The sequence below is a fragment of the Cebus imitator genome, unplaced genomic scaffold, assembly GCF_001604975.1.
Source record: "Cebus imitator isolate Cc_AM_T3 unplaced genomic scaffold, Cebus_imitator-1.0 Scaffold83, whole genome shotgun sequence".
NCBI classification, from domain to species: domain Eukaryota; kingdom Metazoa; phylum Chordata; class Mammalia; order Primates; family Cebidae; genus Cebus; species Cebus imitator.
Window position 1 is genome coordinate 2,102,432 of NW_016107398.1, and position 17,267 is coordinate 2,119,698.

The 17,267-nt window shown below is 34.7% G+C and overlaps 1 protein-coding gene across 1 annotated transcript in view; it reads left to right on the top strand.

Annotated features, from left to right (window-relative positions):
* Nucleotides 1-17,267, top strand: part of MNAT1 (MNAT1 component of CDK activating kinase) — a 219,717-nt gene that overhangs the window by 82,682 nt on the left and 119,768 nt on the right. Inside the window, exon 6 of the mRNA XM_017533935.2 lies at nucleotides 5,024-5,149. Within this exon, the coding sequence (XP_017389424.1) occupies nucleotides 5,024-5,149 (126 nt within the window). The remainder of the gene's footprint in view (nucleotides 1-5,023; nucleotides 5,150-17,267) is intronic.

The following is a 17,267-nucleotide window of genomic DNA, read 5'->3' on the forward strand; positions in this document are numbered from 1 at the left end:
CGGGGTTTCACCGTGTTGACCAGGATGGTCTCGATCTCTTGACCTCGTGATCCACCCGCCTCGGCCTCCCAAAGTGCTGGGATTACAGGCTTGAGCCACCGCACCCGGCCTCATCCACTTTTTAAAGTCTGCTTCTGCTAATGGAACACAGTCTTTCTCCATCAGGCCTTGTTCTGTTGCTGATGAGAAACTGTGATCCCCTGTAGAGGGAGAGGCGTTCTGAGTTTGGGTATTCTCAGCCTTTTTAGGCTATTTTCTTCCCTTCTTTATAGATTTATCCATCTGTGGTCTTTATAATTACCGTCTTTATAGTTGGGTTTCTGAATGGACATCCAACTTGTTGATTCCCGGTGCTAGAATCTGAGCAACCCACTGCGCCAGCCAAAACGGCGGCTTTAAGATTGATGGTGCTTTTCTGACTCTGCACCAAGAACCCCTGCTCCAAGGCAGCGGCAAAACCGCCTCACCGGCCTCAAGAGTCGCGCTGGCGACACGTGGGGCTCCTCTGCTGGGAATCTCCTGGTGGGTGAGCAACAAAAATTTATCTGAAAGTGTGGCGTCCTCTCGTTCTCTGCTCTTTCAGTGGGAGCTACATTCCCGAGCTGCTAGTGATCAGCCATCTTGGATCTCTCTCCAAGGTTAAGGGTATTAATGAGGCTTAGATAGAAAATGCTGTCATAAAACTCTATTTTCTATGAGTAGAATGTGAATTTGACTCCAAAACTGAGGACAGCAGCATATTACATAGAATAATGATGTCTTCCCTAGCAACTTTCATTAGTTCTTTTTTTTTTTTTTCCTTTTTCTTTTTTGAGACAGAGTCTCACTCTGTCACCCAGGCTAGAGTGCAGCGGCCAGGTCTAAGCTTACTGCAACCTCTGCCTCCTGGATTCCAGTGATTTTCCTGCTTCAGCCTCCCGAATAGCTGGGATTAAAGGTGCAGGCCACCACGCCTGGCTAATTTTTGTATTTTTAGTAGAGACGGGCTTTCACCATGTTTGTCAGGCTGGTCTTGAATTCCTGACCTGGTGATCCGCCTGCCTTGGCCTCCCAAAGTGCTGGGATTATAGGCATAAGCCATCGCACCTGGCCTTCATTAATTCTTTCTTGAAACTATTAAGTGCGAGGTATGGCTTTAACAGTGAAATGACATGTTGTGTTTTATATCTTTGTAGATGTTTGGCGAGAAATTAAAAACATTAAAGAAGAATTAGTAAATTGATGTTACTAATTATTAGTATATAATTACTAATTATAATTGTTTTATTGAAAGATTCTTCCCTTTATTGTATACAAAGAGTTACATGCTCTTTCTTGAATAATGCTTCTCTTCTATATAATTTAATGAATTCCAAATATAGAACTTTGATAGAAAATATACTTTTAATATTTTATGTTCTATCTAATAAAAAAGGTTTTTAGATTTATTTTGAGGTCAGCCAGCTTTGCATAACAATTATTCTTGCATATTCTTTTTTCTTTGAGATGGGTTCTTGCTCTGCGTCCAGGCTGGAGTGCAGTGGCGCAATCTTGGCTCACTGCAACCTCTGCTTCCCGGGTTCAAGCAATTCTCTGCCTCAGCCTCCTGAGTAGCTGGGATTACAGGTGCTTGCCACCGCCTTTTTAATTTTTTTGCATTTTTAGTAGCGACGGGGTTTCACCATCTTGGTCAGGCTGGTCTTGAACTCCTGACCTCGTGATTCACCTGCCTCAGACTCCCAGAGTGTTGGGATTACAGGCATGAGCCACCGTGCCTGACAATATATTCTTTTCATTCTAAAAGTACTGTTTTGCTGCCTCATTGAGCTGCTGTTGGCATGAAGCTCCCCTTTGATTCAGTGAGGCATGAAGCAAGATGTGAAACTACCTTTGTTGTACATTGTGTATAATCTGGAGTTAATATTGATTTTTGTGGGTTCTTTTTCCCACTTCCTGTTTTCTTCACCTGCTAGTCATTACTGCACATACTTCCCTCACTGTTTAGATCATATAACATGGTAGTTAAATAATTCTTAGTAATTTACTGTATTCATTAGTACAATTAATTACAGCAGATTGGTTTAGAATACGCAGTTGGAATTTCTGGTTTTCATTTTAAAACTTATTTTTAAAGATTTTGTTATGTTTATTTTTTAGTCTTTATAAAATTTTTGTTATAATGTTAAAATACTTTAAATCTTTATGACTAATAAATTCATTAAATTTCTTTTTATCTTCTTGAATTCTATTAACAAAGTAAAAGAATATATTTCTTTTTCTGTATATGTTCATGTATGAGATTTTGTTTAAAAAACAAAGCATTAGCATTTGTAAATATGTCTAGAAGCTTAAATCTTAGAATTATTCTCTGGACCTAATTTACACAAGTACTACTTATTAGAATTTTTTTCCTCTTCTTTTGGGGTTTGGTCTTTGTGCCAAAAGTCACTTTTTAACCTTTTAAGAAGCATTCGCATTACATTATACTGTATGTGACGGGATTTTAATGTTATGGTCTTAATGTTTATGGCTTAGCATTTGCCATAATGTTGGCTAAATGGTCCATTTATTTAATCCTAACTGTAAATTTAATTTTAAAAAACAGTTTGGAAAAAGATTTTTAAACAGGTCCTGACTTATTAAAATCTTTTTATATTCCTGTTAGAAAATTCGCCTCAGTTTATGCCTTAAATTTTGTATGGGCTAATATTGTTGTCAAATGCAGTAGGTGATTTTTATTAGAAATATTGTTTGCCAGATGGCTTGCTTAAAGTCAGTTAAAATAATGTTTTAAAAATGGTCATTATGAAGCTTTTAATGAGTATTACAGGCAGTTCTTATTAAAATTTCTTTAAATATTAAACAGTGTGCCTTCTGGCAATTAATATAGGTTAGGAAACCTTTTAAGGTAAAATGTAATGCAAAGAATGAAATAACATGAAAGGCTAAATCTGCATTAGGTATTCCCCAGAGCATGCATGTTTCACATAGTTTATTTTACTCTATTCATATTTTTTGTTGTTGGAGCTCCTGCTTAATTCTAGTTTAATACTTAGTAAGGCTTCCATACTTCAAAATTTGAGTGCTAAAATGGTTTGAACTAAATTCTATGCTTCAGTATCAAAACTCATTTTAGGGCCTTAGAATGTTTGTTTTTATTAGATTTCAGCTGTTTACCAAGACACTTTAACATTCAGTTTCCTTTACTTGAATGTGAAGCCAGGATTAAAACAATCTAAACTCTTGACTGGCAACTTTTTAAATTTTTTTTGAAGTTAATACATTGTCTTGTTTTTATATAAGAAATTTTGCTTTTTAAAGTAAATACCAGTTAAGGAAGAACACTTGAATTCATTTAGAGTATACATTGGAAAGCAATACTTTTAACTTTTTAGCCAAGTAAATTTATTTTTCTTCTGTTAGTTTCTACATGTGAAAAGATATAATAGCTTTTAAAAGATATTTTTGGCCACAGCCCATTAAAATGTTCTTTAATTTTATAATTTATTATAAAATTTCTAATGTAAATCTAGAATAGCTGCAAGGAATCATAGCAATACAGTTACTTATGCATTATTAATGCTTTGCTATAGAATATAAAAGGTATTCTAGTATATTCTCCTCATACTACATTTGATAATTTTTTCTTCATTATTGCTAAAGCCAGGTCTTAATGATTTTGCTCCTTAATAAGGTTACATCTTATACATAAATAAAATTTGCATTCTTCCATTTACTGTTAAAAGTTTTAATCTTTGTAACATTGCTCTTGCAAAGCACTTCTATTATAAAATCTTGATTTGCAACTTGATTCTGGTACAATTCTATTGAAATTAAGTTGCCTGTTTGAGTTATTTCTATATTGTAACCTTAAAACAGTTCCTGTAAGTATATTAATTAACCACATTCATGCCTAAAACATTAATTAGGTATATTTGGAAAGAAAATTAAAATCTGCTCTATGTTGTTTTGTGCTATGAAATGCTAGCAGTAGAGTTTCTTCAGGATCAAATTCTGTGTGTTCACTATTTTAACATCTGGAGCCTCTTTGAACAATGTGTTTGTTTTAGCACATAATCCTGGTATAGGAGATAAAAATGTATTTGTACCTTCATCTTGTTTATAGATGCAGAAAGTTCTCAATCTTTGTGTGTGTGTGTGTGTGTGTGTGTGTGTGTGTGTGTGTGTGTGTGCGCGCGTTTGTATGTGTGCGTATGAGAGAGAGAGAGAGATCTCTTCTCCCTCCTGACATCCCTCTGCGTATGTTTTTGGGTTCTTATTTCTGACAACTCAGAAAGGAAAATGTCTGGATATCATTTAGTTTAGACCTTAGCTCCATGGCACTTTAAACATGTAAGAGGACTTCTTGTTAAACAGAATAAAAAAAGTCTACATATAAAAATTAGTAATTTGCTTATGGTATTAAAATGTGTCTCTGTGTGGATTTGTTTAAATAGTGGCCCTGATTTAGAATTAATATAAGATATTAAAATGTTTATCATTTTGTTACTTAATTTAAAAAACATCGACTTAAATTTTAAAAGTAAGTTAGTAAAGGGGAAAATAAATATACTTTTGGTTGTACTTACAATAGTTTCATTGTGCAAAACAGAACAAGGATCATTTCCAAATGGTCTCAGGTGAAATCTAACGGGAAACAATTTTAAACTGGTCTAAATTTGTTGGTAAAAATAATGCGTCTTAGAAAAACATCTGATCTAAGTTATAGTACTTTGTATTATTCTTTTTCTGATTAGCTTATTTTTCTTGTTTTAATAAATGTGATTGGCTTGCTAGTTGAAATAGGAACTTTTAATGTGGATTTTATAAAAATGCTTGTTTGCAGGTTATTTTGATTTATGAGTCTATAACAGCCTTTTCTTATTATGGAATGTTAATACTTTTTTGTAAAGCATTCTCCATAATGTGAATATTTAGTTTGACATGAAATGCTTATGGAGAAGACACAATTTAAAATAAAAGTCTTGTTGCTTTTTAGTTGTCCCTTTTTACGTTTCACATTGAACTTAAACTATTCTTACAGGAGAATTCTGATCTTCCTGTTGCTCTACTTTTGGCTCAGCATAAAGACAGATCTACCCAAGTAGAAATGCAACTTGAGAAACCCAAACCTATAAAACCAGTGACGTTTTCCACAGGCATCAAAATGGTAAGCTTTGTTTTAATTGCTTGTTTGAAAGATATTTTTTCAAGGATTATGCTTTATGATGTTACACAATTTCTATAGTAAACAGAAATGTTCAGATGTTTAAGAACAGTGTCTGATCTAGTTTTAGATGTCTGGAAATATGGATAGGTACAGTATGAGGAAAGTGAAACAAATAATTTTCAAGGTATACAACACAATTTCTTTGTGTGTGAATTGGATTTGTATGATTTTCTTACTCGCATTTTTAAGCTTATAGTATAGAAAAACATTTTTAAAAAAATTATAAATATTGTTAGGAGAGTAATTACCATCTGCAAATATGAAATGGGAAAGCAAATGTATCAATTAATGTTTTCTTCTAAACAGCCTTCTTCACATTTATATTTTTAAAGATCTGAAAGCCATTTTTAGTTTCTTGACTGATGAATAGATTAATTTGGGTTCTAAAAAGTTTATTTTATATCGTATTGTTTATATATTATTGTTTATTTTGGCATTCAAGAGAAAAATTCTATAAGCCAGTGATATTTTTTGATACTTTTACATTTTTTGTTTAGAAAATATTTATTTTGGCATACTAATTTTAACATGTGTTTAACATTTAGATGTTTGAGATGTAGTCACTGTAAAAATGTAACATTCAAATTCATAATTATCTCTTAAAAGTCTCATTAGGGTAGCATAAAAAATGTGGTTAGGAAAGTTAAATGTTTGAGGTTATGGATATCTCAGTTACTCTGATTTGATTATTACATATTGTATGCATACAGGTATTAAAATATCAAAAGTACCCACACAATATGTACAACTATGTTGATTAAAAACTGATTTTAAAAAAGTGTGGCAGCACTACAAAGTCATGGTTATGGATTTGGAGTTTGGATGCAAACAGACCTGAGTTCAACTCTCAACAAAATTATTTGCCTTTCTAATAAGCCTTTTTTTCTCATCTTTAAAATGGTGATGATAATACCGATCTCATAAACTTGTTGAGAAATAATGTGAACAACGTACACAGTATAATACTTGGCTCATAGTAAACTCTCAATAATTGAGGCTAGTTGTTATTGATAATAACAAGTTGATAACACAGATGGCTATACTAATTTATTCCTTAAATCTTTCCATTATCTTTTCCATACATAAAATTCATTTTATACATAGTTTTAAAATTCAGGATGACAGAGTCTGCAGAATTTTTGTTTGGTTTTTATCATTGTATGCCTGCATTTCAAAGTTAGTGGTAATCACATGCAATATTGAAGTGGTGGAAGTTTACTGGTGTTTTACCAGTAAACTCATTAATTTTCAGAAATGAAGTCTAGTATTCAGATGGCACAACGTAGCTACAAACCTCGGGAATGTATCCCCTATTGTAAATTGAGCATGAAGAGTATGCAAGAATGAATGTCTCAAAACATTAACAAAGTATTTTTAAAATTAGATGTAATACTCTAATTTTAAGAGGCAAAGGACTATTTCTTTCCTTTGACCCCAGTGGATAAAGTTATATTTACTCTAATTTTATTGTTGCTTCAGCTTTAGCAAATGTGTATCAGATGCTCCTGTTTTCTAGTTCTCTTCCTTTTATGGTCTATATAATATTAAAATAAAATCCGATGTATAGTCAAGGTAGAAGATACAGGAACTCCTCCCAAGTCTTTTGCAACTGTTTTTTTTTTTTTTCTCAGTTCCTGACTATAAAATTTGAAGATCTAGATACTTTTGTATTAAGTTGACTTAATTTCTAAAATTTATCTTGAATTTACCCACTTCTCTCCATTTCTGTCATCCTAGGATAGTTGCCATCATTTCTTTACTGGACTATTGCAGTAACATTCCACCTGGTCTCTCTATTTATCTGTGTACCCCATAATCTAGTCTATAAGCCTTTTGGGTGGTTTCCTAGATAAATGAATGTTAGTAAATAAACAATATTAAAAAGATCAGATCATCACCTACTTGCTTAATATTTCCTGTGTCTTCCCAGTACACTTGCAATAAAATTCAGGTTATTAATCATCTACTTTCTCACCTCTGAGAAAGTGACATTTGTACTAAGAAGTCAGCGGTTAAAATGGAGTTAGCCATGCAAAAGTGCAGGCAAAGAGCAGTAAAGAAGGCCTAAGGTAAGAAATAGCATTTTCTAGAAACGGACAAAAGATACTGTTAAGAGAAGGCTTTCCCTACTCTCCCTTGCTCCTTACGCGCAATTCACACTGACCTTTTGACTATTCTATCTAAAGTATCTTTCTCCTGCCCCCACCCCCATTATGTTATGCTTTTAAAAATGTTAATATAGAGACAGGGTCTCACTATGTTAGCCCAGGCTGGTCTCAAACTCCTGAGCTCAAGTGATTCTCCTGTCTTGGTCTCCCAAAGGGCTAGGATTATAGGTGTGAGCTATTGCGCCTGGCCTAGGTTATGCCTTTTAACACTTTATAACATATATCACTATCAGAAAGTGTCTTATGGGTACATTGTTTAATGTTTATCTTTACCACTAGAATTTAAATTCTATGTACCTAGAATGATGTTCTTTTCTAGTACACTGAGGACCTTCATTAAATATTTTTGGATGAATGACTGAATCTTACATATTAGGTTCACATTTAATAGAATGAAGACCCTGAAGCACTTTCAAGTTTCTTTGACTTTATGGCATTTACTGTTTGGAATATGTTTAACTGCTTATGAAACCTATACTTATAATATATGGCGTCAATCAAGTGTGATTTTCATGAACCCTCTTTTGTGTGGAATGTAATTACATATTCTGATGCCTTCCCTAACATTTCATATGTACTTTTATTATATATTGTAGCTCCTGCCTTGTATTGCAATTTGCTATTTTCCATGCCAGTGTCATTTTAGATGAGCTTTCTGGAGGACAGAATGTGTTCTGTGACATAACTTTATGTGTTCTTGTGGGTACAGTAAATATTGTACTGTGTAATTATTCAAACATTTTTAGAATAAATTATTCTCATTTTTCTTAAATTCATAGCATTCTGCTTTGCCATTGGGAGACTCACCTTTGGGTCAAGAAGAATTTGATGCAGTGTATAGCCAAAAAAAAATTGTTTTTATAGATATATCTAAATTTCTAACACTTTACCACATTTTTACATTCCCTTACCAATGAGAATTACAGCTTATGTATTCCTTCTCTTCTGTGTTCTTATCTTTTTATTTTTACCAGTGGTACATTTTGAAATTTATATAACCTAGATAGACCTCTTAGGTAGTTCAGTGCTTTTCTTTGGCCTAAAGAGAGGAAGCATCAGCTCTACATCCTTTTTTCAACTTGACAGATAGTTATTGGTGGTCTTTCTGTGCTTCGTAATGTGCTATTTATTTAAAAATGGAATGAGTTGGAAAGGCCAGATGTAAACGCTTTTGAAGATCACTGATTCATAAATCTGCTAACCTGAACATGATATGAACAATATACTCTGAAAATTTTTTTCCTTGAGGAGATTAGGAAAATATCCATTGTGGCAAAGTTGCTTCAGCAGCATACTTTTAAAATTATTTATTTATTTTCAATTTATTTTTAGAGACAGGATCTTGTTCTGTCACCTTAAGCTGGAGTGCAGTGGGGCGATCCTTGCTCACTGTAACCTTGAACTTCTGGGCTCAAGCCTTACTTCTATCTCAGCTTCCCAAGTAATTGGGTTTACAGGCTCATGCCACTACACTGGGCTAATTTTTAAGAAAAACTTCTTTTTGTTTGTTTTGTTTTTTTTGTAGAGACAGGGTCTAGCTATGTTGGCCAGGCTGGTCTTGAATTCCCGGTCTGAAGCAATCTTGGAACACTTCAGCCTTCCAAAGTACTGGGATAGTAGGTGTGAGCCATTGTGCTCAGGCAGGAGCATACTTTACTTATTATTTTTGTTTTTGAAGTGGAGTCTTGCTCTGTCAACCAGGCTGGAGTGCAATGACACAACCTGAACTCACTGCAACCTCTGCCTCCTGGGCTCAAGCGATTCTCCCACCTCATCCTCCCTAGTAGCTGGGATTACAGGCGTGTGCGACCACACCCGGCTATTTTTTGTAATTTTGGTAGTGATGGGGTTTCACCATGTTGCCCAGGTTGGTCTGGAACTCCTGAGCTCAAGCAATCTGCCTACCTCATTTCCCAAAGAGCTGGGATTACATTGCACCCAGCTGAGGAGCACACTTTTAATGATGAAAGACGTTTCAATCTCAGCTCATCTTGAAGCAAATTAATAAACCTCTCTCTACTCTGCCTTTTAAAGTATTGGATGAACAGATGAGTCATATACCATGGCTTTAAGGTCAACAACCTTGAAGAGTGACAAAGAGATCAAATTCTAAAACTGAAAACTCACTACTTCAAGTGCTCACTTTTTAGCTGTCACTGAATTCTTTGAGAGCTTGTTAGCAAAAGTGCTCTCTGTTTAAATGATTACTTCTGAGTGGGGATTGGGAAGGGGAATGTTTTGTACAGATTTTCTTTTTGCCTGAAGCTGTATCTTACTCTGAATTTATTTGTTTTTAATAATGTTTAACATTCTGCAGCAAGGCATATAGATTTGGACAGGAAAAAAAATTTCTATCTTTAATTGCCTTTATGTCCTTCTGAATGTTTTTCTCTGAGTGGTATTTAAGACTTCTATTACCTTTGATTTTCGTTCTTGCATCATTACCTTTTATATCTAAGAAATCACTGTACTTGTGGGCCAGGGGCGGTGGCTCACGTCTATAATACCTGCTCTTTGGGAGGCCGAGGTGGGCAGATCACCTGAGGTCAGGAGTTCAAGACCAGCTTTGCCAGCATGGCGAAACCCCATTTCTACTTAAAATTCAAAAATTAGCCAGGCATGGTGGTGGGCACCTGTAATCCCAGCTACTTGGGAGGCTGAGGAAGGAGAATCGCTTGAACCCAGGAGGCAGAGGTTGCAATGAGCTGAGATTGCGCCACTGCACGCCAGCCTGGGTGACAGAGTAAGACTCCCCCCCCCAAAAACAAACAAACAAAAAACAAACAAACAAACAAACAAACCAAAAACGAAATAAATACAAAAATGCCAAGCTTTGATTTGTAAATATATGAATATTTTTCTTTTTCCTTTTACGTATCTATTCATTTTTTTTCCCCAACTGCCCATCCAGCTACTTTTTTTGAATTTTAAAATTGGCTTCTTTGTTTGTCATATGTGTGCTAGCTATTAGATTATAAACATATTGAGGGCAGAGGCTTCATATTTTAACATAGTTTTATATGATCGTGGCTATGTAGGTAGTTAAATAATATCAGATATTCATGATCAGTTTCACACTTTAAAATGTAGGAAGTATTAACACATCTTGAAATAATGTAAAGAAAAATACTACTCAATAAGGAACTACCAGAGTGTTCGAATTAGGAGGCAGTAAAGTATAAAGGAAAGAAAATGGGGATAATGGGTTTAAAATTCAGCTTTACCCTTATTAGATATGTTTCCATGGATAAGATATTACTTTACTCCTCTGAGTTTGTTTTCTCATTTGGGAAGTTGAGAAATTTTTAATTACATATGATTGTTCAGAATATTGTATACATAAAATTGTAAAGCTGGTGCCCAATGTATGCTAGCCATGTGGTAAATAGTCATAATTAGCAACCATAACGTTACCATTAACGTTTGTTGTTCTTCATAGTTAGATATAGAAATGAATTATTTTATAATGCCCTTGAACCAAATGCTGAATATTGTTGTAAGTATTCTGTCACATACTTAAGTTATATTACCCTCAATGTGTATTAAAGTATTATATTACCTATCTTACATTCCCCCCCTCCACTGGATCAATTCCAGATGGATAATAGAAAAGTAAAACAATAAAAACACCCTTAAGAGAGTGGGAAAAAACAAGTCACAAAGGGACAAAAGTTATTTACAACACATGTAACTAATAAAAGGCTTAGATCCAGAAGGTATAAGTAACTCACATATGTGATCTAGAGTCTTGAGCAGGCATTTCTCAAAATAGAATAGCCAATCCTCAGCCTCATTAGTGATTGTTGAAAGAATATGCAAATTAAAATCATAATGTGGCACTAAGTACCCACTAGAGTGGCTAAGTTAAAAAAAAAAAATCACAGTTGGTTCAAGGGCAAGGTAAAATTTTAAATGGCATAGTAATTATGTGAATTTATTAGTGTTGATTGTTTACTGAATATGGAGACTGACACAGAATGCAGATGAAAGTCTAAATGTTTATGAAGTATTCTTTACTCTTCGGAAAAATCAATCCTGAAATGAAGGAGGAAAAGTAACATTAAGCACCAGGGGTTGATTTTGTTGAATGCTTGCTGTAAGCCAGCACAGATATAGCTAGCACATAAAATTGTAAAGCTGGTGCCCAATATATGCTAGCCATGTGGTAAATAGTCATAATTAGCAAGATATGCAAGAATACAAACATTGCTTAAGAATTTGTGACCTATAATAATTCTTTTTTATGATAGATATTACTTTCTGTTTTTATATCTTCATGAAATAGATGGTATTCCTATTCTTACAAATGTGAAAACTGAGTCTTTGAGGAGTTTGGTCACATTACTGAAACTCATTCTCTTTCTATTACATCTCATATTTAATTAATGAAAATATTAATAAATATACATTCTGATTCAGCGGTCCTCTGAGAACTAAGATTTGAGCTTTTGTTTCTAATAGTGGTCTGCTTGTATGGACTAGGTAATTTAAGAGTCAACATAATAACTTTCTTTTCCTGATCTGCTCTACTTAAAGAAAGTCAAAGAAATGAAGTCAGTTGTGCTCAACTTGGAGAGGAACTCAAGGAAGGATGTCTAAATATGATTAAGGTTTCTGGAAACAGATTTTTTGAGATGTGACAGAAAAGACTGAATTTATTTGTTTAATAAACCTAGATACAAATGAAGGGTTAAAAATGGGCATAAAATAATGACTAAGAAATGAGGATTTAATTATTATATATTTCACATAGGTACGGTTCAGTCAGTCAGTGAACATTCTTTGATTAGTAATGTTCACATAGGCTGTGCCAGATGTATTATTTGAAGTATGTTTTCTAGGAATTAAACTCTCAGCGGGTGGAGCCATGTTAGGTACAGCCATGTTAGGTATAGGAGCCATGTTAGGTATAGGTATAGCCATATTAGGTATAATTAAAAAATTATATAATTTGTGACTTCAGTATTTAAGTGAGTTCTACTTATCACTATTTTTTTTTGTTTTTTTGAACCAGAGTCTTGCTCTGTCACTGGGCTGGTGTGCAGTGGCATGATCTCGGCTTACTGCAACCTCCACCTCCCGAGTTGAGGTGATTCTGCTGCTTCAGCCTCCTGAGTAGCTGGGATTACAAGCATGTGCCACCACACATGGCTAATTTTTGTATTTTTAGTTGCGACAGGGTTTCACCATGTTGGTCAGACTGGTCTCGAACTCCTGACCTGTGATTCGCCTACCTCGGCCTCCCAAAGTACTGGGATTACAGGCGTGAGCCACCGTTCCCAGCCTACTTATCACTATTTTATGTGTAAATAGGAGAAACTTCTTTTCTTTTCTTTTTTGGAAACGGAGTTTTGCCCTAGTTGCCCAGGCTGGTGTGCAGTGGTGCGATCTGGCTCACTGCCACCTCTGCCTCCCAGGTTCAAGCGATTCGTCTGCCTCAGCCTCCCAACTAGCTAGGACTACAGGTGTGTGACACCATGCCTGGCTAATTTTTTTTAAAATTTTTAGTAGAGATGGGGTTTCACCATATTGGTCAGGCTGGCCTTGAACTCCTGGCCTTGTGATCTGCCCTTTCAGAGTGCTGGGATTACAGGCATGAGCCACCATGCCCAGCCAGAAATTTAATTTTATATATATTTGTGCCCTCTGTGTGGTGATAGTTTTTGAACTCTTAAAGTGAGAGCTACAACTTTGTTTCTTGGTCAGGTGTTAATTATTTTGATCTATTTGGTCCAAATCTTATCAATGTAATTATGCAGCCTTCTGTTTCTGTATCATTTTTCAAATAATTCTAATTATTGTTTCTTAGCATATGGTTATGGTTACTGTTCTTCATTACATCATTCTTAGTTAAACCAGTGAACAGACCTGAAAGTTTTTTTCTTTCCTTGATTCATTACTAGATAATTTGTCAATAAATATCTATGCAAGTAAATTTTAGTCTTTTGGAAACTAAAGACTAAAGCGAAGGCACATTGGTAATCTCATAAATTAGCAACAAGACTCTAAGGCTGAGAATCTGGTGCTTCTTCACTCTATTTTGTTTGTATGCAAGCTGGAAAGAAACAGAGTCACAAAGATAACCTATGGATGTAACAAAAATAATGTAAGAATTGTTTTTAAGTAATTTTGATAGTCTGTGATTGGTTTGGGGAGTAGTATGAAGGAACATACTGTGCATTACCAAAGGTGAAAACTTTTTGAGTATTTTAACCCTGATGTTTAAGAATTTAAAAATATTTTATCTCTGGGTGAGCCAGAAGGGAGCAGAGTAGTCATTTGTGATATAAATTTCCTTTTCTTAGTGTAACAAATAGTATTTAGTTGTTTGCTTTCAAGTATTGCATATTCCTCTGAACTCATTGGAAGATCTAACCTTGATAAAACATATGAGTTATAGAAAATTAATACCAATTTGTATCTGAAAAAACAATTATATTAAGTCATCAGTTAGGTGCCAAACAGCTTAGGTACTTGACCAATTTGCCAGAAACCAATAAACAAAACTTGACCAAGTATTAATTTATTCTATTTTTAATATATAATGCTTTACCAATTTGCCAAAAACCAAAAAACAAAGCTTGACCAAGTATTATTTATTTATTCTATTTTAAATATATAATTTGCATTTAGGTGGTAAATCAAAGTATAGCAACTAAAGAAGTCATGTGTTCTTTCTCAAATCTTGTGATAGGCATGTAGTGTTAAAGTTATTTGTTTTGAATCTATAATGTGTTTTTAAATGTAAATCAAATTAGTAATAGTCTTATCAGTTCTTATTAGGCCACATAATTAACTAGGTGAGTATCAGGTGATTACCTTCTCTTAGCTTTTAAATGTCTCCAGTGATATTATTTCACTAAAGTTATAGTATATTCTGATTTTCACATGGATATCCCTGAAGAGTTGCATGCAATTAAATAGAAATTTGGTTAATTCCATTCTATTTTTTTTTCTTTTTTTGAGACAAAGTCTCACTCTTGTCACCCAAGCTGGAGTGCAATGACATGATCTCAGCTCACTGCAACCTCCAGCTCCCAGGTTCAAGCAGTTCTCCTGCCTCAGCCTCCCGAGTAGCTGGGATTACAGGTGCCTGCCACCATGCCTGGCTAACTTTTGTATTTTTACTAGAGACAAGATTTCACCATGTTGGTCAGGCTGGTCTCAAACTCCCGACTTCAGGTGATCTGCCTCATCCCCTCAAAATTTTGGGATTACAGGTGTGAGCCACTGCGCCCAGCCAATTCCATTCTATTTTAAAGGAAATGGAGATTCTTTAAACTTAAGATAATCCTTTGGTGAATATTTTAATGTGACTAAATAAAATTTTTATTAAATGAATAACTTCATCATTAAAATTGTAAATTTGAGTTTTATTATTTCAGAATCATTTAAAACAGGTTGTCCTTATAATATTATTAGAGGTTTGAATTGTGGCTTCTCTACTATATATACTAATTGTTTGGCCTTGGACAAATCACTTAACCTCTTTAAGCTTTAATTACTCAACTCTTAAAAAAGAGATTCTGCCTTTTTGTAGAGTTCCTGATTGTTTTGTGAAGTAATTTTATAAAACTCTCAGGATGCCTGGTCATAAAGATTACTAAGTATAAATAGGTATAGATACAAATAAAAACTATAATAGACCAATGAATAGTGAATGCAGTTAGAGTTTGCAACCTATAACTTAATTTTGTATCATGTAGTTTTTACTAGATATTTTATCTACAGACTCCTGTATGAGAGAGCTTTTGGCATCTTCTTCCAGCCTCCATTTCTAATGGTGGATAGAGTTAAGAATGTATTCCTGCTTTCTTTTGTTCCCTTTTTTTTTAAAAAAAAAATACACTTTAAGTTCTGGGGTACATGTGCAGAACGTGCAGGATTGTTACATAGGTATACACGTGCCATGGTAGTTTCCTGCACCCATCAATCCATCGTCTGCATTAGGTATTTCTCCTAATGCCATCCCTCCCCTAATGCTAGACCTCCATCCCCCAATAGACCCAGGTGTGTGATGTTCCCCTCCCTGTGTCCATGTGTACTCATTGTTCAACCCCCGCTTATGAGTGAGAACAAATGGTGTCTGGTTTTCTGTTCTTGTGTTAGTTTGATGAGAACGTTGATTTCCAGCTTCATCCATGTCCCTGCAAAGGACATGAACTCATCCTTTCTTATGACCGCATAGTATTCCATGGTATATATGTGCCACATTTTTTTAATCCAGTCTATCATTGATAGGCATTTGGGTTGGTTCCAAGCCTTTGCTGTTGTGGATAGTGCTGCAGTAAACATACATGTACATGTGTCTTTATAGTAGAATGATTTATAATCCTTTGGTTATATACCCAGTAGTGGGATTGCTGAGTCAAATGGTATTTCTGGTTTTAGATCCTTGAGGAATCGCCACACTGTCTTCCACAATGGTTGAACTAATTTACACTCCCACCAACAAAAGTGATCCTATTTCTCCACATCCACTCCAGCATCTGTTGTTTCTTGACTTTTTAATGATTGCCATTCTAACTGGTATGAGATGGTATCTCATTGTGGTTTTGATTTGCATTTCTCTAATGACCAGTGATAATGAGCTTTTTTTCATATATTTGTTCGTGGCATAAATGTATTCTTTTGAGAAGTGTCTGTTCATATCCTTCACCTACTTTTTGATAGGATTGTTTGTTTTTTTTCTTGTAAGTTTGTTTAAGTTCCTTGTAGATTCTGGATATTAGCCCTTTGTCAGATGGATAGACTGCAAAAATTTTCTCCAATTCTGTTGGTTGCTTGTTCACTCTGATGATAGTTTCTTTTGCTGAGCAGACGCTCTTGAGTTTAATTAGATCTCATTGGTCAATTTTGGCTTTTGTTGCCATTGCTTTTGGTATTTTAGTCATGAAGTGTTGGCCCACACCTATGTCCTGAGTGGATTGCATAGGTTTTCCTCTAGAGTTTTTATGATTTTAGGTCTTAGGTTTAAGTATTTAGTCCATCTTGAGTTAATTTTTGTATAAGGAAGGGATCCAGTTTCTGTTTTCTGTATATGGCTAGCTGGTTTTCCAAGCACTATTTATTAAATAGGGAATCCTTTCCCCATTGCTTGTTTTTGTTAGGTTTGTCAAAGATCAGATGGTTGTAGAAGTAGGTGTTATTTCTGAGGTCTCTGTTCTGTTCATTGGTCTATAATTCTATTTTAGTACCAGTACCATGCTGTTTTGGTTTCTATAGCCTTGTAGTATAGTTTGAAGTCAGATAGAGTGATGCCTCCAGCTTTGTTCTTTTTGCTTAGGATTGTCTTGGGTGTATGGGCTCTTTTTTGGTTCCATATGAAATTTAAGTACTTTTTTCTAATTCTGTAAAGAAAGTTAATGGAACCTTGATGGGGAGAGCATTCAATCTATGAATTACTTTGGACAGTATGGCCATTTTCATGATATTGATTCTTCCTATCCATGAGCATGGAATGTGTTTCCGTTTCTTTGTGTCCTTTCTTATTTCCTTGAGCAGTGACTTGTAGTTCTTTTTGAAGAGATCCTTCACATCCCTTGTAAGTTATATTCCTAGGTATTTTATTCTCTTTGTAGCAATTGTGAATGAGAGTTCACTGATGATTTAGCTCTCTGCTTGTCTATTGTGGTGTATAGAAATGCTTGTGATTTTTGCACTTTGATTTTGTATCCTGAGACTGCTGAAATTGCTTATACAGCTTAAGAAGTTTTTGGGCTGAGACGATGGGGTTTTCTAAATAGACAATCATGTCTTCTGCAAACAGAGATAATTTGACTTCCTCTCTTCCTGTTTGAATATCCTTTATTTCTTTCTCCTGCCTGATTGCCCCAGCCAGAACTTTAGTACTATGTTAAACAGGAGTGGTGAGAGAGGGCATCCTTGTC